Genomic DNA, 22819 nt, shown 5'->3' with positions numbered 1-22819 from the left:
AGCAGAAGATGACGACTTGGACCGACGGCTAATAACAACGTCACTGAAGACTTTTCTTACGACGAAACATAGCACCGATCTGCAAGAAGCTTTTCCCTGTTTTGAAAGGAATGACCAGCTTCTACGTGTATTGGAAAGACTGAAATTGAAGGCGAATATTAAAATAAATGGGCTTGGAGTCTTAAGAAAAATATTAATTGAAAGGGAGAAGACTGTGAAATGGAAGGTTGCATAAGCACATAAGGAAATGCAAGGAGACGGATAAGCCAGTTTGGCACTTTTATGAGACTTCGGTGGAACAAGGAAGTTGTGGGCATTAAAGTTTATTTAAATGCGTCTAAAAGGCTCATGGTTGTCCATCTGGGTGGATTTCGTGGCTTTGTTGATGGCTGTGAGTTGGTGTACAGGGTGGCTGAAACACAGGATATTACCGCGGACAAATGAACTTCGATAACTATGAAAAAGGACGAATGTGGAAATTATTCCAAATTTGGCAATCCCGTCTGCTATCTTCATGAACAATGCAAGAAGACATATTTGAATATGCGCGACGTTACGGAATGCGCATGCGCGGAAGGTATGAAGACATCTACATTTTTGTCTCGTTAGTTGATAAGATTCGGCCAAGTAGAAAGAGATAACGTGTTTGCAGGACATAACCATACAGTAATTGGGCTGCTACGTTGCATGTGTGACTGGAATACCATCGAGTTTTAAGTTCAGGACTATGCAGAATCCCGGAGTACTGGTTCAGACATACCACTAACACGTCCGAGAAGGAAGCAATACGATTGGGCCGGTTATTGTCGCTACGTAACAAATGTTGAAATTTTCTACTAAAGGTGAGGGGGGGGGAAACAATTATGGACGTTTTAGGTAACTTCACAATGAATTTAGTCGACAATGATAGCAGTGTCGGTGACAGTGATACCCTCTCCGCTGATCCATCACTGGCGTCTCGTTATGGCGCGCCCAGAACAGTACAAAGGGAAACCCCCACTGTTTTACTTATTAGACTCCCAAATGATAGGTTGTAATAGAGGTTAAGATGTGCCACTTTTCTTGTTCATTGATGGATTGTAACAGAGGAGAAAACCTAGTACACTGCTTTTTAATTGGTGAATTGTAATGTAAGGAAACGATCTACTATATTTTAATCAATCATATGTGGGTTGTAATGGAGAGGAAATCTCGTCAATTCGCTTATTCTCTGCTGCAATGGAAACCTCTTCCATGACGCAATTCACTGTCTCATTTCCTAGTAATGCAGAATGGGTCGGGTTTTCTTTAAATAAAATGGAAGTAAAACGAAGCTCACAGAAGGATGGCTCGACTCCAACGTTGAAATTATTTTCATATATAGCGCTGCTGTCACCATACTGGCAACCAAGTCCAAGTCACATTGCGACTGACGGTCCGTCAGTCTGGCTGCCTTGGTGTCGAGCCCCGGCTGGGGCTCATGAGCAGATTTTTTTTCTTCTATGAAGGTTACTGTCCTGTTCATTTGGTGCGCCCTCTCTGACGAGAGGTCGGGTCTGTCATCTGTCAGTCATAGTCCGTATTAGTAAGTCCATTGTCAGTATTTACATATATTTACAAATTTAATCTTAATTCCTATTTCTATGTACAATATATACAAGGCCTCTGTCAATCCAGGCTCAATACAGCGGATTATGCCGTATTTCTAGTAGTATTCGCTACCACGGCAGTCTAGTCACTTGAACGGTCGTATGCCTGATCGCCACCAAGTTTAAGCCTCTTATACTTTCTGTGTCGGGCTTCGCCTTGTCCGATGTTGCGAACATTCTCATTTTCATGATTACTGGCAACGATTTGTTCATAAGTCATTCCTTAACGATAATTCAGTTGTAGAATTTTCTTCTTCTTTCTCGCTCCCACTTTGGAGCTTAGGGCTGATTTGTCTGTTTCATTGATCATTTTTGCAGACGGTAGGACTCCTTGGACGGGTGATTAACCCATCGCAAGGCCTCTACCGAAACACAGAACAACATAAACCGAATAAACGCACACACATCAAACATCCATACCTTGTGTGGGATTCGAACACGCGATCCCGGTTTCCGAGCGAGCGAAGACAGTACATGCCTTAGACAGCTCGACTACCGTGACCGGCTTGTGACATTACTTAGTGTCTAATTATTCGGAAGTACTAACACAATTGTAGAAGGTTTTACTCTATGGCGAATATAGAGCATTTTTAATACTGCTATTTACTTTAGACCAGGCCGTGCCATAGCTTACGCGGTTAGTCGCCGGCTTCCCACCGCGGCGGCCCGGGTAAAGTCGTGTGTGCTTTATGGTGGACAAAGTGGCATTAGGGCAAGTTTTCTCCGAGTACTTCAGTTTCCCCTGCCAATTATCATTCCACCGACTGTTCCATATACATCGTCTATCATCCTGGACTGGTACCAAAAGTTAATTAGTGGCCGACATACCAAGTGGACTCAGTCTCAACCCACCCCAAGAGACTAAAAAACTAACTAAACTACTTTAGACTGAACGTGGAACATGTTAGTCGCAAGGAAATAATTGTGAAATAAAGTATGCGATTTTAAAAGTTTGGCATATCACGTGTGTCCACAGGAAAAATAGCCGATTAAATGAATAAGATTGTTAGTAGTCGTAATTTGGAGGCCACCAACTGCAAATTTTTTTAAACTTTTTTTTCACAGGAGAAATGTGCTGACTTTCTACCACAACTGTAAGTGACCCGGAAGTAGGAACTTGAGGGCACCTCTAACAGCCCACATTGCAGTCGCCAAGGTAATTACATTCAGTCGCAGTAGCACATACACGCAACTATTCGTAGTTCTGTCTAAGATAACATCATTACCATCTTCCCAAAGGCTTTTTTTCCTCAGACAAGCTGCTCTTGGTGTGACGTAGGTGCACGCAGATGAGAAATTATCCCCTCCTGTTCCAGCAATCGCAACGGAAATGACGTCACTTGCTAAGTCATGCAGCAAGCGAACTATACCGACCCAGAGACCGCCGTCAACTTTTGCGGATATAAGTTGTCACGTGGTCAGCGAAACGGATCCCCAAGGCCGTTAATCTCGGTTTTTTAGACCGGAGCCGCTATTCCCTTGAAATAGCCCATCAGTTATCCTCACGAGGCTGAGTGGACCCCGTTCCAGACCCACTACTTCTTAGAAAATCTGGTAGCGCCGGGAATCGAACCCGGTACCTCTGAATATATATATATATATAGGCAGGAACTTTGACCACTAGACCACAGAGGCGGCCAGGAAGATTTATATCAATGACCCTTAATATGTAAACTTCCAAATTCTCAATGTAAACAACTGAAATTATTTGAGATATTGTACGCAATGCCTTCGTGTACTCACAGATGTCCATAATGTTCTTCATCATGATGTTGGTAGTGTTTTTGGACCGCACTGCCCCAGCCTCCAGGCACGCAAACCCGCACTGCATCACTGCACAATACAAACAAAAATATTGCACATGAAACCAGCCATTCTTTCAACTGTCTTAGAATTCGCTGTGAGAAAGGGCGAAAAGACCATGAGCGACTGGAAATGAATGGAACACATCACGTTCTGATCTATACCGATGTTAAATTATTGGATGTAAGTATAAAAGTTACGAATAAAATCATATAAATTCTATTAGCTACTGCTATGATTGGTCTCGAAGTTAACGTGGGGAACACTGTATGTTCATGTCTTTGTCATCAGAATGTAGGGGGGAAAAACATGAAAATAAGTAATAAATCCTTCTAAAACATGACGAAATTCATGTGCCCATATTTGAGGACATCATAACAAATCAAATTATTATTATTATGGAGAAATCAGTGCAACATTAATTTCAGGCATTGTTTATTACCATTCAGCTTAGAATTATTTGTCTTACCAACTGCTGTGTATAACTGTAAAGATTAAAATACTCAAAACTACAGTCTGACATCAGATTCTCAGAATAAAGAAATAACGTAGCTTAAGACCGTTTGAGAGCATGGCATTGATGTGAATATTTGAGCCTAAATGAAGAGATTTTCTGAGGGCTGGAGAAAATTGCATAATGAGGAGGTTAGTATATTGGAATTTTCATCGAATATTGTTAGGGCGATGAAACTGAAAGATAATGAGCTGGGCGGGTCTTGTAGCATGTATGTGAAATGGAGAAGCGCATAGAACATGAGAAGGTAATATCAAAATGGTTACTGAAAAAGTTATGTGTGAAATGTGGACTGGATAGAACATGCTCAGGATAAGGTCCAGTGGCAGAATACAGTGAAATTATCAGTGAACTTTCTGGGCTCATAAAAAGTAGGTGATTTCTTGAATATCTGCTCCGTGGACTGAACTAGAGGATAGCTGCAATTATATGTAAAGCGAAGCTTATTGCACACGTGTTTAAGGAACCGGTTCTGTACCTGGTTAAGTAACCCAAAGGTGTGACTCACACTTCCAGCATTGCCATATCTGAGTCTCCATGCTTCTCTGATGAAGGTTCAAGCAAATGACAGATTTTCATCAAACACTGTATTGATGTCATGGATGCTGCCCCCAAAACTAACCCTTCACACACTAAGGACTCGTGCACATTAAGCGGACCTCTCTTGGCTCTTCGCATGTAGCATTGTGCTTGGCGTGGTGACGTCATTAACCAACTTTCTTTCAGTCCTACTATTCATACCAGAAATGCTATTCCATGCGAAGTGCCTATTAACGAGGAGTGTTGGTTTTCATCTTGCTTGTTCTTCGCTTGTTATGCTTTAAATGGAGGAGCAATTTTGTCAGTTCGGTGTTTAAAAGAGAGGAGATATGGAATGCAAAGAATCCCTCGCATAAAAATGTAGATGTCCTTCACGACTATTTAATTATGTGTACATGTACACATGTAGTTCATGACGCTGCTTTGTAATAGGCCTACATTTATTTACACATTATTACTAAAGAACATGAAGTACAATTTACTGACTGAATCTCAGTTACTTAAGAAAGCTAATTTCTGTCCTTAGAACTTTATAACAATATACTAAATTATAATTTTGCCTGTGGTTCTGTATGGGTGTGAAAATTGGTCTCTGACATTAAGGGAGGGGCACGCTATAGCGTAGTTGGTTGAGGCACTATGCTACAAGCCGGAAGGTCGCGGGATCGAATCCCGATGAGGTGAATTTTTCAATTTACCTAATCCTTCCAGCCGCATTATGGCCCTGGGGTCGACTCAACCTCTAACAGAAATGAGAACCAGGAATCTTCGTGCGTAAAGGGCGGCCGCCGCGTAAGGCTGACAACCTCACCGTCATCTGTGTGCCGATTTTCTAGAAAATATGGGAGCATCGACGTCTCACAGCTCTATGGGCCTCCACGGCCTGTTACAAGGATAACTTTACCTTTACATTGAGATTCTTATTGGAGAACGGGATTGTGGAGTATATATATTGATTTAACGATATCAGTCTCATTATAAACATTTGTTTCTATACTTTTTAATAATTATTAAAAAGTATAGAAACAAATGTTTATAATGAGACTGAGCGTGCTTTTGAGATTATGTGCAGCAATTGGTGTATATTATAATATACACCAATTGCTGCACATAATCTCAAAACTTCTTCGTTCTCTGAACAAACGTCAATTGAAAACGCGTCTTTGATTATCCAGAATTCGTTTAAGATACGGTCTCTTTACAGTAGTAATTGTTAGGCTGTAACAAATGGAATGTCCAGTGCTGTTCCGGGTAGTGTTGTGTCTGATGGGAAGTGATGCTCGCATCTTTCTAATAAACGAAATGATGAAGACTTGGGATCGAACCCGGGCCGCCGCGGTGGGACCAGTTTATAGTAACTCACAATACATTTTGAGCTCAATTCTAAACTGATCGATTCCGGTCTCATCAACGACTGACTCGAAAAGCGACTGCATTATACTCTGGACTGTCTCCTACTGTCGTCTCCTGGCTTCTGTCTTCTGCTCTGACTGACTTTGTTCAGAGTTGCTTTACGGATGAGTCAGTTCTTGGTTATCCTTTCTATTGCGACTCCTGTTGATTTACTAGATGTCAGATTTTTTACTCATTTTTCATCCGTAATGAAAACGGTTTCATTCTATATTACTTCTTATATTCAAAACAATCCTCAATCCAATCTGGACCTATGGATTACAACTTTGGGGTACAGCTTCCAACTCAAACAGCAATTCTAGAACGATTTCAAGCTAATGTCTTGCGTATGATAGTGGACGCACCTTGGTACGTACCGAACATAATCATCCGAACAGATTTCCAAATACCAACAGTTAGAGAAAAACTTCTCCGATACAGCTCCCTATACAATACGCGACTCAAAGCACACCCAAACAACCCAGCCGCCCGCCTTACGGAGCCACCGGACTTCAGGCGACTGCGAAGACATCTGCCAAATGATCTGCCCACTAGATTTCTATTGTAATAGCATCCTAGTAATTCTAGTTTAAAGATCTAGATAGTAAGCACTCCCCCAAGATCCACACGAGGCTTCACGCCTACTCACTAAAGAAGAGTGCAAATGAGCTCTCCTCTTCAAGTCAAAGTACACCATTACAGAAGAAAGCAGTCTTCTGGGATTTGGCACCGTGTATATGTGGTGTTAAGCGACGTTTCGGAGGAACGTATCGCCTCCATCTTCAGGGTAGAAGAAAAAACATAAGAAATCTGCAAGCGAAGAGACCGTGAGAACCGGTAAAAGCAGACGGAAGAAAAAATATAAGAAATCTGCAAGCGAAGAGACCGTGAGAACCGGTAAAAGCAGACCTAATCCCAGAAGACTGCTTTCTTCATAGTCACCGCCGTGAAAGCCTCAAATCTTACATACACCATTACAGTTTGCTGAATGTACTAGTACAGATTGCAAATAAAATGGGACTATAAAAATATCTATATTGGCCGAAGTTTGTGGGTAAGATTATGCATAAATAAGCTCTCGGATGTCTTGTTGGGCATTTCTCGTGATGCATGTTCTGCAGAGTGAGAGTTTGAAGTTTTACCGTCATAATATTTTTCTTGATAGATTTTGCTCAGTGCCAACGTATCCTGTTTTATAATTTGAGAATGCGCATGTTTCGTTCTGTTAAGTCGTGTATTGTTTGTGCTTTGAGCAGAGTCGATGAACGTCAGAATAAATTATCACATTATCACTTTATCAGTTATGAAGGGAAACTAACCTATTGTTAACTGCGAGATATTTCCCGTGGCCCTCTACAAGCTGATGAGCTGACGTGGGTTTCATTTGTCAGGTCAAGGGAAGAAACGAAGATAAGACAGTAGAATCATGCTGTGGCTTTAGAATGGCAATGGATTAATGAATTCGAATGTATCATACATAATTGTAGAACTGGAATACACATGTTTCTTGGTTACTATTTTAAATTTAATGTTTAATCCATTTGTATCCCCATGTATTTCCGCGTCAAATCTTGCATTTCATGTTTCGGTACTAATGCTATTTCTGTTGTTATGATTTTGTTTAGGTGGGATCAGTTGAGTCACCCACACTCTTTATTTAGAATCGTTGGCCGCGCCATAGCTCAAGCGGTTAGTCGCTGGCTTCCCATCGCGGCTGCCCGGGTTCGATCACGGGTCTGGTCAAGTGGGATTTGTGGTGGACAAAGTGGCGCTGGGGCACGTTTTCTCCGAGTACTTCGGTTTCCCCTGCCAATCTTCATTCCACCAATTGCTCCACAATCACCCTCACCTATCTCTGGGGCTGGTACAATAGGCCAGAAGTTGCCGCAGTACAAGGGACTTAGTCCCACACCACTAGCAATAAAAAGTATTTAGAATCGAATTATCTAGCTTTCGGTAGGTTCGTCTGTTAATGCAGATAAACTCTTGTTTGTGGGGTCTGAATGGCCATCTAAGGGGTACTTTCCTATGAGAGGACAAGGAAAAATTCATGAGAGCGTTAACATTTTGTCAGACAGCCTTTTTAACAGATCTGTGAGATCGTTTAAATCGGAGTTCTCATTTTTTGAGCGATAAGGACCATCTATGGATTGTTTTGAGGACATGAGAATGGAGCCGATTCGATTCTTAATCACATCATCAAAACAGTAATTCTGAAAAATATAACTAGGAAAAAATATATTACAAGAAATAAATGCATTGACCCACACACACACACACACACACACACACACTTTTGTACTGCCCTTACGTCTCCGAACTATAATAAGTGCTTTAATGGGACTTACAGCACACGATGATCGCATTTGTCATAATAAATACATGGTCCACGTTTTTCTTCAGTTCATCCAGGTCCGAACTGTTGGTTGCCATTGCTCCAAGTACAGTTGTTTCCCACACCGTCCGTTCCTGAAAAAGTTGACAGAGCTTGAAATTAGTTACTCACATAGTTGGTTACTTATTTTGTTCGTAGCAGTAATAATAAGACCGCCTCTGTGGTCTAGTTGTCAGAGTTACGGGCTACAGATGCAGAGGTCCCGGGTTCGATTCCCGCCGCTACCAAATTTTCTGAGGTATAGTGGGTTCGGAACGGGGTCCACTCAGCCTCATGAAGATAATTGCTGAGCTATTTCAAGGAAATAGCAGCTTCGGTCTAGAAAACCGAAATTAACGGCCGTGGTGATTCATTGCGCTGACAACGTGACACCCTCTATCCGCTAAAGTTGGCACTAACTTCGCCGACAAGCGGCGGTCGCTCGGTTGGTATATTTCGCTTGCGAACTAAAAGCCACGTTTTTTTTAGCAGTAATAATAATATGGATTCACGAAGTTCGACATACGTGTCAGTTAATGACCTCGGGCATACAGAAATGTGAACTCCTCTGTTCTCGGCAATTTGAAACTTTGGTGAACGTGTCATTGCTTGAGGAATTCGCTTACAAAAAGAAACGAGATAATTAGGAACACAACTTATTACAGCAGCATTTGCGTGTTGAGTCTCATATGTTAACGATGAATGTCTTCCGCAAGCAAAGTGGAGTTCTATTCATGGCCGGATGAATATTTCAGCACGGTGTTCAACTGGATTGGTTGTCCCTTCTGCAGGACTTAGTGCTTCGGTACTGTTCTGTTGAAGAGCGTAAAATATATGCATTTACATATTTTTTCAGAGCTTGGGGCTCTGCTTCTTAGACTCAAAATCCAATCATAAACTCTAATACTGAAAAATTTGTTTTAAAAATTTCAATTTATTCTTCTTTTTATTTTTTAATAAAATTGATATGAGGTAAATAATTTTCTGAGGCACTTGAAGAAACTACGAGAATTCCATTCACCCTCTATCGTCGCACTGAACTGAAACTACTTTATATTTTAATCTTTTTTTTTGTAAACGGTTTTACTATTTCTTATTAGTAAAAGTAATTCGGCCGGTCACGGTAGCCGAGCGGTCTAAGGCAGGTACTGTCTTCGCTCCCTCGGAAGCCGGGATCGTGGGTTCGAATCCCACGCAAGGCATGGATGTTGGGTATGTGTGTTTGTTCTGTGTTTGTGTTGTCCTGTGTTTAGGTAGAGGTCTTGCGACGGGCTGATACTCGTCCAAGGAGTCCTACCATCTGTAAAAATGATCATGAAACTGAAAATCAGAGGCCAAGACCCAATGGGGTTGTGGAACCAGTTAAAAAATAAGCAAGTCTAGTGGTTCTATGATTCATGAAGCGTGATGCCACGAAGAAGTGTGAGGCGTGGACATATAGTTCTATGCAATTTCAACCACGGCGCTAGACCCGCTTTATGCCCTGGCTGCTTTACCACTGAGTACCCACTAGATAGGAGGCTGAATGGTCCCTCGAGCCAGCCTGGAAGCTGTAGGGAAGACGACGCCGGGAATCGAGCGTCTATTCTTTGACATTTCAGCCTGTAGCCTGTTCGCTATACCGACTAAGCAATCCCAGCTGAAATAACCTCTGGACCGAGCTAAAGCCAGACATGTCAACGTTGTCATTAAGCAAAATATGTAAATGTATTACATCCGCTGCTTTCTCCAAACGGATCGAAACTAAATGTTACGGTATTTCAGCGTGTAGCCTGTTGACGTGCCGATCACAGTGGCCGCGGGGTCTAAGGCATGAACCGTCTTCGCCTGTTCAAACACTGGGAACGTGGGCTCGAATCCCATCACTCGAGGAATGAATGAAAGTCTGTGCAAGTTTATTCTGTGTGTAGGCAGCGGCCTTGCGAAGGGGCTGATGCCCCGTCCAAGGAGTCCTACCGACTCTGTATAGATTAAAAAACTGGAAAAGCGGCCAAGGTCCACAAGGGCTGTAGAGCCATAGACAGAAGACAGCGTGTTGACGTCACAAATAAGCGACTCCTACTTTTGTCCATGGTTTATGCTGACCGTCTTACAGTGTATACACTTTTTCACCTTATTCTTCACTTCCACACTACATGTTTCAGCACTAATGTGCCATTTTCAGGTGTCTTTATGCACGTTAAACTATTGTACTGCATGCCATAATGTCTTCATTCTAAAATGACTAAAATCTGTATTCGTCTTATAGGACGATGAACTCTAAATAATAAAACTTTTCAGGATTCTTCCTACGTCGCACTCAAACACGCGAATTACGCCAATGCTCTTTTATGTGAGCATTCTTCCTACATACATTTGTGTATCGTGTTCTGTGTTGTGTATTACTCCTGTTACTGCATGCGTTGTACTGCTTCTACTTTACTCAGAATTCAATTTAATGAAATCGCGCGTTAATGAAGTCGTTTGCGTTTGAAATGTCGAGATGAATTATGAGCTAATTTTGTTGGGCGCAAATTAAGAAGAGTTTTCCCTGGAAACTTCCGGTAATATAACAGGTATATTGCAAGCACAGGTAATGGCAAATATTGCTAATAGTGGTTATGCCTACCTAATGGTTGTTCTTTGCCGTTTGTAGGTAATCATGAGTCTTTCAGTTCCTCAGTCCTTCGATCTCGTTAAATGAAAGCTGGAAATTAGGTCACAAGCTATGTAGCGTTTTCTGAACACATGAGATTGGGCCTGCACTTGAATTTCAAAGGTTTTACTTCTTTTCTAGGATCTGGCATGGAGTGTAGCAAACAGGATAAAGCTACGGACAGATTACGCGCTGTGTTATTATTTAAAACAGACCTGAGGATATTTGTATTTACTGAAATAATTAACTTGATTCTTTGATTCATAACCGAACACTGTGATCCAAATCTAACGCTCCATGGGTTTATTTCTGGAAGTGTTGGGTTATAATCTCGGCTAGATCACAGCCATCGTGACTGAAGTTCCTCGTGGCCTTCCCCGGGATCTCCAAGAAAATTCCAGAATATTGTCTCGATCAGGGCACAGTCGCTTCCTCGTGATCGCTTTGCAGTTCATCTCTACTCTCAGCACCCGACCCTGTGCAGTCTCCATGCTGAAGAAATGCCCTTAAGACACTCACGAGGAAATAATTCCTGTTTGTAGACACGTTACGTAATTCGTTACGTAAGCTCAATATTGTGTTTCATGAAGGATATTATTTTGTTATGCGAGACAGAGAATTACAAGCATGGGATTGGACGTAGGACTATTGCATTTCACCGTCAGAACCCGTAAAATATTTTTGCATTGGGCATTTTTTACAAAGCAAAAAAAGAATATGTTTGGCAGAAGCCACGTGTGTCCATCTGTCTGGGATGTAGTGTCAGTGCTGAGATCGCTGAAGCCTTGTTTACATAAAGTCACAAATGGGCAGGTCCGTGTATCCAACCAAGCGTTTAGAAGAAAAGTCTAGTTTTTTAGATTTGATATGGAAGATTTCTTCCAGAAGTTATTCGGAAATTCCAGTCTTCAGTCATATTAAGCTATAATAAAACCTAGTGAACTAAGTCCATACATTCACTTTCCATAAATCCCACACAGTGTAGGGATATTGGCTCGAATCCGAAGTCGCGAGCCCCGCGGGAACCAGAACCAAGAATCACTGCGTTGACGCAAGTGAGCAGAAATTTACCCGAAGCCGAAGCACACCACGTGTTATTCACGTGCTCGCAATCCATTTTAAACAAACACGATCAGAAATGTTCTCAACTAGCGGTACGCGAACAGCTGCCTGTCCGTAAATTGTTATGTGCCTGAAGAAAACTTATATTCTGCGATATGGCACCGTACAATCTGTTAGAAATTTACCTGTGTTTCGGAGGAACATAATGGTTCCATATTCAGAATGCAAGAGTAAGAGGGTAAAGCAAGTAGGAAACAGACTTCTAGTCGTTAATTGAGCATTGATCCTTCAGTGTCAGGCAATACGTTCTTCTGAAAGAACAGTAAACTACCAGACTACATGGCGTCACATCCCACAGTTTGGTATTTTTCACAATTACCGCCGCGAGAGCCCCTCTCCTAATATGTTAGAGGCTTACTTTATATTTGTGTAATATTTTATACCGGTCTAGAAAACCCGAAATTAACTGCCGTGGGTATTCTTTGCGCTGACCACGTAACACCCTCTACCTGCTTAAGTTGGCACTAACTTCGTCGACAAGCGACGGTCGCTCGGTCGGTATAGTTCTCTTTCGGACTCAAGCCACGGAGTATTTTTTTTGAACATTTTGTATCAGCTTTGGAAGAACTTCCGTTTTACATTTAGCGTCTGTTTTTTATTGTAATGACTAAATTGTTCGTGTTCAGCGTTACTTTCGCTGTCCTCTGCCCCTTTTATGGCTTTTAATGGTCATCGGTCGAATGACGAAGAAGAGAATACTGTGTTCTGCTGTCAGTCGATGCGTCCTTCGGAAATGCGCGGTATGGGCCCTGTGAGACAACAGCACATGTACTTGCGAGCGCATGCGTCATATACTCTGAAGTATTTCATATCCTGGGCTGCGTAATTTGAAATTTCTGAAATTCATTGTGAATAATTATGATGCATTTCCTATCTTAATGGAAAATCAAAATAAAGGAGACAAAATCAATGAAAGTTACATTCCCCACGAAAAGCATAACTTTCCTGCAGGTTACCATCAGTAATAGGCAAATACCGGTTCAAACCGAAATAAAATACTTAGGATTATACCTCGACCAAAAACTGACATGGCAGAAACACGTCAAAACAAAGCGTTAGAAATTAAATTTAAAACTACGAGAAATGTCCTGGCGTTTGGGCCGTAAATCCAAGCAATCCATAGAAAACAAACTTCTACTTATATAAGTGCATAATAAAACCCATATGGATATATGGTATACAACTATGGGACTGTACAAAACCATCAAACACAAAAATAATTCAAAGATTTCAATCCAAATTCTTGCGCTCAGTAACTAAAGCACCTTCATATGTCTCCAACTTTACTATTCACAATGATCTGCAAATCCCATTTGTCATAGAGGAAATACAGAGATTGTCAACACGCTACCACCAAAGCATACTCGGACACAATAACAGACTAGTTGTAGAAATTAGCAAACCCACCAAATATAAGAAGACTAGGAGACAGTGGCCGTCTGACCTACCTTCAGTCCTGTTAAGCACACAGTATTGCCAATTTTGTTTTCTTCAGTAATTTTTGCGGAAAATGTAACTAATTAATTTGGGTCCTCTTCCGAAGGGATCACTCCGCATACCTCACTTTACCATAAATTCAAAATGTTGTTGGGTGATATCATGAGTGTAACCTCGCTGGTTGCCGGTGGTACTATATCTGACAGTAGGTGGATCTGCCAATAGCAGTCTGTCAGCATCTGTAGTAACTTTCAGAAAAATATATATGTAAAAAGCTCTTTCAAACGTGTACTTTATATTTCTTCAATATCGGATGTTGATTGAATTGTGAGTACATGGAGCGAAATCATTAATTATGAATCACGAATTCGGGCAGGCTGCTAATAACTAGAATTCTAGATTGATTGTTCTAAAAAGTGAAAAACAAACAGGACATCAGCGCTCGGAAAACCACCGCTGTTTAACTGCTCCGCGAATTTAAGAAGGTTGTGGAACAATATGTCATTGGGAGTGCATTTCGAATATTGGTTTCGGTGCTTCTTTAAGTGACTGACAGGCTTGCCAAATATTTCTATTGTTATTGCTTTGCTTAATATTGAAACAGTCGACTTGCACACTTCGCCTCAATAGCGTTCAGTGAATTAAGAGTCTGGTTAAGTTCTCTTATAAATTACATGCGCATCTTTACAGATATTTTATATTCATGACAGGGAATACCAACACATTAATATATTACTTCAGAATTAACCGCGGACTTGTTGAACATAGTCATATGTGAGTTTATCACATGGCCGCAACATTATCTGTCGTGTTATCTGTTGAAAAACTGAAAAGTGCATATGCATATTGATAACAAGTCCAGACAACATTTTCCTTTTAACGTTCTTAACATATGCACCTACAATTTTGTCTCTCGGGGCTACGTATGCAATAGATAAATATTCAAATGATAACAAATATTTATAGTCTTTTCACCAAGTAACTAACACTCGACCGATCACAGTGGCCGGCCGCGTGGTCTAGGGCATGAACCGTCTTCGCCCGCTTGGACACTGGGGTCGTGGGTTTGAACCCCATACGGGGCATGAATATCTGTGTGCGTTTATTCTGTGTTTGTGTTGTTCAGTGTGTAGGTAGCGGCCTTACGACTGGGTAATCCCCCATCCAAGGAGTCCTACCGACTGTGTATAGATTAAGAAACTGAAAAAGCGGCCAAGGTCCCCAAGGGCTGTAGTCAGATAGATAAGCAGGCAGGCAGGCAGGTAGGTAAGTAGGTAGGTAGGTAGGTAGGTAGGTAGGTGGATAGAACTAACACCTTAATCTTAGAGCTCGAAGGTCTAAATTTCCTAAAACTAAGGCTATATAATTCATCTACTCTATGACGTAGGATACGTCACACGTTGTGTAGGTAAACTACAGAAAAAGAATCCTGTAGAAGTACCCGGATGTCTGAATTTTCCACTGGCGTAAGAATCCGGAAGTATATGGAAAATAGAAGCTAGTAACTTTATAATGATGACGTAACGGTCTACGTCACTGTCTGACGATGACGTACCCTCGTCCCTAGAGTAGATGGAGTATATATATATGTACTGTCTTACTTACTCATGGAGCTGAGCCATTCTGGATGAGCCGCCAATTCTGCAGCTACTGAAGAATTTCCCAGCATTTTATGGAACCCGAAGGTTCATCAGCGTGTTCACAAGAGCCCTTCACTGGTCCCTATCCTGAGCCAGATCTATCGAATCCATACCATCCCATCCTATCTCTCTAAGATCCATTCTAATATTGTCCACCCACCTACGCCTTGGTCTTCCAAGTTTTCCAAAGCCGCACACCTATTTGAGATTTCAACACGATACTGCTCTTTACCCTCTATCATTTAATTTCTTGAGAATGAACCTCTCTATATGAATTCTGTGTGTTGTTTGTTTGCTCACTGTCAGTCTTTCCCTAACCTTTGCCACCACCAGGTAGTGGTCAGTATCACAATCTGCTGCCCTGAATGATCGGACATCAAGGATACTTGAGTGCCGTCTCCTCTCTATCAAAATATGGTCTATTTGATTGGGTATCTTCCCATCAGGAGATGTTCAAATAAATTTATGGATGTTACGATGTGGGAACATTGTACTTTTAACAGTAAAATTTTTTTTGATGTGTCAACGTTTACTACTCTAACTCCATTATCATTACTAATTTCATGCAAACTCTCATTCCCAATTGTTGGTTTGAAAATGTCTTCCCCCCCTACTTTGTCATTGAAATCTCCTAACAAAATTTCATAGGGTACTTCGGGAATTTATCAAATACGTGTTCTAGTTCTTCATAGAATCTATCCTTTATGTCATCAATGTTATCTTTTGTTGGGGCGTGAACATTCATAACGATATCACACCAGCGACCTTTTAGTATTATATATGATATCCTATCACTAATGTATTCTACCATCTTAACTGCTGATACGATTCTCTTATGTACGAAAAAAACCTGTACCTAATTCATGATTTTCATTCCCCTTTCCACAGAATAATGTATAGTCTCCTGCTGCTGTGATGCCACCTCCGTCCCATCTGACCTCCTGCACGCCCGCTAAATCTAATATTTTAAGATTTATTCTGCCACTGCCCTGAGCGAACCTGCCCTATACAAACTTCGTACATTCCAAGTGCCAAATCTCATATCCATTTTCATTAGCTTAGGTCGTTTATCCGAGGAATCCGTCCAGGTCCGAGGCTTTGTGTTCATTTTCGTAACAATGATTTTTTGCTGTGAGTTGTTAGCCCCACGCCCAAACCCCAAGCTGGAGGCCTACCCCTTTTCGGCTGTCCGCAACTGCTTATTCAATATATTCACAGCTTTCCTCCATCTTAGTTCGCTTTAATCCGGTCTGTGTTAACAAAATCCATTAAAATTCGATCCTCCTATCCCCGTGTTCCAAGCGGTCACTTTCATTTATGCATTTTATGCTTCTCATGTCTGCACCACCTGTCCTATCAGCAACAACTCGTTTCTATTGATCATCCTGTCACGCTGACATAACTCATAGTACCTAGTGTCACAATCTACAGACTCCAGGTCCTACAAATCTTTGTTTTTAATGTATTATTTATTTGTGGTCTATTTAAGGGCGCGCGGTAGCGTAGTTGATTGAGGCACTATGCTACAAGCCGGAAGGTCGCTAGTTCGGGTTCCGATGAGGTGGATTTTTTTTCCCCCCAATTTACTGTAACTGTCCAGTTTATGGGAAGGTCAATTGATGTTTGTGTATGGTTAGGGTTTTGTGAAATTCCCCACTTTCGCCTCACAATTTGGAATCTTCCCCCTGAGACAAGCAGCAAGTGGCTTGGGTCAAGCTTGAAGCCTGCTGCCCTTTCGAAATCAGTTAATTTAATGCGTAACCAGGCCGAGTTCTTTAGAAATTCTAAACTTGACAGGGGAAGTCATAAATTTAGCAGCGTCGTTTCCTGCTAACCCAAAATCTCAGTTTGACAGCCACGCAGCAGGTGGCAAAGTTCACCCCTAAACTGTACACTAGTGGATATTCGCTTTCCTAATTGGAGGAGAATGATAAGCCACCTCCCAGTCTGCCCGGTCCAGCCAATCATCGTCTGAAGGGACGGGGGTCCTTTGCCCGAATTGTGAGTAACCAGGGCAAGTACTTACCAGTCAGAGGGTGCTTGGCAAAGAGACTTGGAAAGTTACGTTCACCGGGGGTACAGGTGTGCTGATCCCCGTAAAGACGCCGGTGGTAACTATTAAGTGTGCGTCCCCAGAACAGTAAGCCTACGTCCACGAATTTGTGAAGGGTACCAATACGGGCTGTTTCTATCCAATTAGTGTAAATTAAATAAAGACCCCATACAGTTAATCGGTGTTGAGGTTACTTCCCTACACCTAAGCCCCACTAATCACCCAAGTCGTGGCCTGTCAACACGCCCTGAGAGGAGTCGGATTGCTCTACCGAGACTAGCAGAACCGAAGAAGGACGGTTACATTACCTAATCCTTCCAGCCGTACTATGGCCCTGGGGTCGACTCAGCCTCTAACAGAAATGAGTAGCAAGAATCTTACGGGGGGGGGTGAAGGCTAACGGCGCGTAAGGCTGACAACCTTACAGCCATCTGTGAGCCGATTGCCTAGAGAAAACGTGGGAGCCTCAACGTTTCATAGCCCTATGGGCCTACACGGCCTGTTACAGTATAGCTTTTACCTTCTTTTTCCTGGTACAAGTGTCACTCACTGGATGTCACGTTAAAAGTAATAAATTGTGAATCACTGCTATCAGTAATAAAAAAATGGCGGACTCACGAACGTGTAGAACGACACTAGCGTCCCTTAATGTAAGGCCCTGAAGTTATGTATGCTAATAGATCTTCAATTTGTATTAATGCAGTTTTGTAGAATATCAAAATATGACGACCATAGGCATTTTCATGCAAATCTCAGTGATTATAGCCCTAACTAATGGATCGTTAGAGTTAAAATGTGCAGTTTTATAAGGTCGGTTATTAACATTCCAATGGATTATGAGCGAAATATAGTTCGTAAAGAAAAATAGCAAGCTTAATGACGAGGCGAAATTTTGAGATTTTACACATTCAGTTTAGGAGCCGGGATAGCGCAGCGGTATAGCGACTGGCTACAGGCTGGAAGACAGAGAGGTGGAAATCTGAGTTCCGGTAGGGTCAAAAATTGTCTCTTTCCTGTGCATCCACTTCCCCATAGCCTTCATGGCGTAGAGCTTAAATTAATTAAGCACAAGGGGAACATTACCATTAACCCTTTAGATACATAACAGGGTTTTTCAGAAAAATATGAAAATAGTAACAAAAAACTAAAAAAAGTTGCATTGTTTTAGTCCGCAAGCGAAATATACCGACCGAGCAACCGCCGCTTGTCGGCGAAGTTAATGCCAACTTTAGCGGATAGAGGGTGTCGCGTGGTCAGCGGAACAAATTCCCACGGCCGTTAATCTCGATTTTCTAGACCGGAGCGTCTATTTCCTTGAAATGGCTCCTCAATTATCCTCACGAGGCTGAGGGGACCCCGTTCCAGACCCACTACTACTCAGAAAATCTGTTAGCGTCGGGAATCGAACCCGGACCTCTGGTTCTGTAGCTAGGAACTCTGACCACTACACCACAGAAGAGGTCTCGAAAATAGTAATAATTATGATAAGTAACAACAACATGCTGAAACATGTTTCAAGCAGCAGAGAAATTATAATCCGTGTAAGCTTCGATTTTCTGATCATCTACGCTCTAATCCAGCACCTCAAATTACGAGATAAATTATATATTTCATGTTCAGTTATAAACTTCCGTTACACAAATTAACAGATAATATTAATAACTTAACATCACAGAATGAAGAACACTATATTCACAGGCCTGCATATGTATGAAACAGGGAAATCGGCTTTATGAGTTCTGTCTTTCAAATACCACGTCTCGTCTGCTCGAAAAAGGGAGGTAGAAGTGATGTTGCCCCTTTGGCCAAAGCCCCATAGCAAGATACACTACACGCATTTTCAACTATAACTATCATACTGAAAGTAACACAACAGATGATTTAAATTTGTTCAATAAAACCGTTTCCGTCAGCTGCCTGAGAGATTCACACATGTTGCTAAGATAGTTGCTAAGAGTGGCATGTCCTACCTGTCAGATGTGCTGCCAGTGTAGCGCGCGGTCCCTGCTGAAGTGACAGTGGCGGTGTTCCCCTCGATGATCTCTCAGTTACCTTGACTACAGGCTAGCGTGTTCTTGGAACTTCGTTTCGTTAGTAATCGGGGCTGGAAATGAAGGTTGAATAGGTTGAACATAACCCATAACTGACATGCACCATTTATGCTGTTGTACTCAGTAGAGGAAAATACCGCCAGAGATAAGACCTAAAAGTTTGGGACGATGCGTTAGCACAAATATTATGTTTCCGGATATCCATCGTTCTGTTTTTATCTAGTACACCGTCCTGTTTATTTTTCAAAACACGCTTCGGAGACAGAATGGAGCCTCCGATACGTTGTGTTCTGAAATATAAACAGGACGGTGTGCTAGATAAAAACAGGGCGATTCAGGCTCCGAAACGTTATGTTTTGGAAACTAAACAGGACGATGGATAATGACCAGAAACATAATATTTATATCGTCATAGATGCTACGGTGCTTGCAATTTATGACATGCCGGCTATTAAAAATATCATGATTATCTTAAGCGAAAGATAAGTAAAATGTTAACAAATTAACATGAAACGGTATGGTAATATTATGTAATACTTTGACGTAAATTATTTTTTGTACTTCATTGGTCAGTATGTTCATTTATTGAAGATATGATCTATTACTGTAGAGAGAAACTCACCGTTATGAGATTAAGCACACCACAGGATATCACATGCACAGAAAATTGGACCTGTTTATTTGCCGCAAATACTGGTGTTGCAAACACGAAATATTTTAAGGAGGTTTTGAGCAGTGTCAGCATAAGCTTCCGAAAATTAAGACGTTTCTGAAAGATGTGCAGTAACACTTTAAAAGAATGTAATTATTATGGGAACAATCTAATTTTGTGGGCAATTTAACAACTCTTTTCAGTAGCTAGATTATTTAACGTGAGGTGGATGGATAGAGGATGAATAACGAAATGGAAATAATTTGGAGGGAAACAGTCATGGGCTAATCGAGGCACTATCTCGGTGTTGCCTTGAGAGGCTCTGGAAAACCACGGAAAATATCAGTCAGGATATCAGGTGTCCCGGCTGAACCGCCATGACCTAATTCGTGTCTAAAGTTTTACTGGTAAGTTAACCTGCTCAGTAGAACTGTTCGCTTACATGTCGCTCCTATCTGAAAAATATATTTCCGAAAACAGGTTTCAGATAAGTAGAATGCAAGAAGACCAACACGCCTCAATACCGAAAAGAATTCTCTGTCTTGTCTTTGCAAGTGAAAATACTGTAAGATTAATCAAAAGAAAGAATTCTTTAATGTAAATCACATGACTTAATTTCCAAGCACGCTGCTTGAATTTATATGTCATCTGTTAGTTGTGAGACAAATGCAATGGCGATACTTAAAACCCTATTACTTAAAGTTTAGAAAATCTGAAAAATATTAGATAGAATTAAGATGTCTGAACGCCGTTCTCATACTTGCTGTTGTATATGTAACCGTTAACTTGCGAAAGAAAACGCAGGTACGATATTTAAAATCATTTCACACCTACTTAAAACAGCAAGATTGTTAAATGTTCTTTAGAATTAAGATGACTCAATGCCGTTCTAGAATGTCATGGGAAAGGAAGTTTAGAAAGCCTAGCTTTTGGTAAAGCAGAACACGTATATCTTATAAGCTGTCATTACAGTTTCGTTTTCTTTGGCGCTACAGCCCGAATTTGGCCCTTGTCTACCTCCATGAAACTCCTTTTCACTTCCCTTTACTAGATCTTAGACATTTGGTAGAACTCCTTTGGCGGGCGATCAGCTCGTCGCAAGGTCTCTACCTGCACACAAACACAGAATAACGGACACAGACATACACAGACACTAAACATCCATGCCATGAGTGGGATTCCAACCCACGATCCCGGCTTCCGAGCGAGCGAAAGCAGTGCATACGTTAAAACGCTCGGCTACCGTGACCGGTCATTACTGGGTTAATCTGTGTAATTAAACAGAATATTTACCAACTTCAGAAGTTGAAATTCACTTTTTATATTTGTATTTTTATGTTTCTTGATTGTATCCGAATGAAATAAGAAATTTCATCTTCAGAAAGAATCAAACCCAGCATTGTCAGCGTTCGCTGCAATAATTACGAGGAGCGTTCCGTATATAATGCCTCCTATTTTTTAAATTGAAACTACAACAGATACAGAAAGCATAACAACACAGTTAAATAGAGCAAGATTTCAGCTACTTACAGTTATTTTTCCATATAATCACCACCATTCGTTATGCACTTTTGCCAGCGATGAACAAGAGCCTGTATGCCGCGCCTGTAAAAGTCTGCGCCAGCAGAAGCTAGCCACTTTCTTACAACAGCAATGACAGCATCGTTGTTTGGAAAATGTTGCCCACGTATTCTGTCCTGGAAGTCTGAAGGTGCTAAATCTTGGCTATAAGGTGGATGTGGTAGGACAGTGCAGCCACACTTTGCAATTTGCGCGGTGATCGCCAAACTGGTATGGGGTCTACCGTTATCGTGTTGCAAGCAAAAGGTTATCTGCTTCTCTGGCCTGACTCGGGAAATGCGGGCTTTCAGCTTAGTCAACGTCGTCTTGTAGCGTTCGAAATTGACAGTCTCACCAGGCTCCAGGAAATCCAACAAAATCACACCTCGCCTATCCCAAAAGACCGTGCACATCACTTTCCCTGCCGATGGCTGTGTCTTGAATTTCTTTTTTCTTGGGGAATCCGGATGTCGCCACTCCATGGGCTGTCTTTTGAATTCCAGCTCGTGGTGGTGACACCACGTCTCATCTCCGGTGACGATGCTGTCCAGAAACTTGTCACCTTCAGCCTCAAACTGGTGCAACAGGTCCCGACAGACTTCCAATCGATGAGTTTTCTGGTCGTGAGTAAGCATCCGCGGGACCCACCTGGAACAAACCTTGCGATAATCCAGCTTCCCCAACATCGTTTCCAATGCATTACTGCCGATATTAAGCCGTGCACACAGTTCCCTGGTCGTTATCCGCGTATCTGTGCGGATGAGCTGATCGAGGCGCTGTTCATAGTGAGGAGTGGCAGCTGAGCAGGGACGCCCTAGGCGTGGCTTGCCGTGCACTTCACTTTCGCCACTGTTGAAACGGACTACCCACCGCCTCACTGTGCTGACATCCACTGTATCGTCTCCATACACCCTTAGCAAGTGTCGATGGACGTCAATGGGTGCAATTTGTTCGGCAGTGAGAAATTCAATAACACATCTCTGTTTCGTACGCACTTCTATGTGACGCCATTTTGGTAGACTGCTCTGCTGTCGCTATCTGTCGCACGACAACCAAACTAACAATACATTGGCAGGAAGGTTCAACCTTTACTACAACACAACAAACATTCAATACTTTATTTATTAACTTTGACATATAACAGACGAAAGGCCGTTTACAAAATTAACACGAGTAAAAGAAACAAGAAGCATGAGGAAATTAAGAGGAGATTGAACTCGGGTAGTGTTTGCTACCATTCAGTCCAGAACCTTTTGTCTTCCCATCTGCTGTATAAAAACAAAATTATAATATACAAAGCTATAATTTTGCCTGTGGTTCTGTATGGGTCTGAAAATTGGTCTCTGACATTAAGGGAGGAACATAAACTGAGTGTGTTTCAGAACAGGGTGTTGAGAATATTTGGACCGAAGAGAGGT

The 22819-nt window shown here is 41.7% G+C and overlaps 1 protein-coding gene across 1 annotated transcript in view; it reads right to left on the bottom strand.

The window, feature by feature from the left end:
* The window catches only part of LOC111868472 (putative ammonium transporter 1), a 41555-nt gene extending 22282 nt beyond the window's left edge, over positions 1-19273 (bottom strand). The window contains exons 1-3 of the mRNA XM_023859132.2: positions 19109-19273; positions 8226-8346; positions 3372-3461 (exon numbers count right to left, since the gene is read on the bottom strand). Of these exons, the coding sequence (XP_023714900.1) occupies positions 3372-3461; positions 8226-8310 (175 nt within the window). The 5' untranslated portion in view covers positions 8311-8346; positions 19109-19273. The remainder of the gene's footprint in view (positions 1-3371; positions 3462-8225; positions 8347-19108) is intronic.
* Between the last annotated feature and the right edge of the window lie 3546 nt (positions 19274-22819).

Source organism: Cryptotermes secundus, unplaced genomic scaffold (genome assembly GCF_002891405.2).
Source record: "Cryptotermes secundus unplaced genomic scaffold, Csec_1.0 scaffold169, whole genome shotgun sequence".
Classification (NCBI taxonomy): Eukaryota; Metazoa; Arthropoda; class Insecta; order Blattodea; family Kalotermitidae; genus Cryptotermes; species Cryptotermes secundus.
The sequence above is the reverse complement of the archived record's forward strand: the minus strand, read 5'-3'. Positions and strand labels throughout refer to the sequence as shown.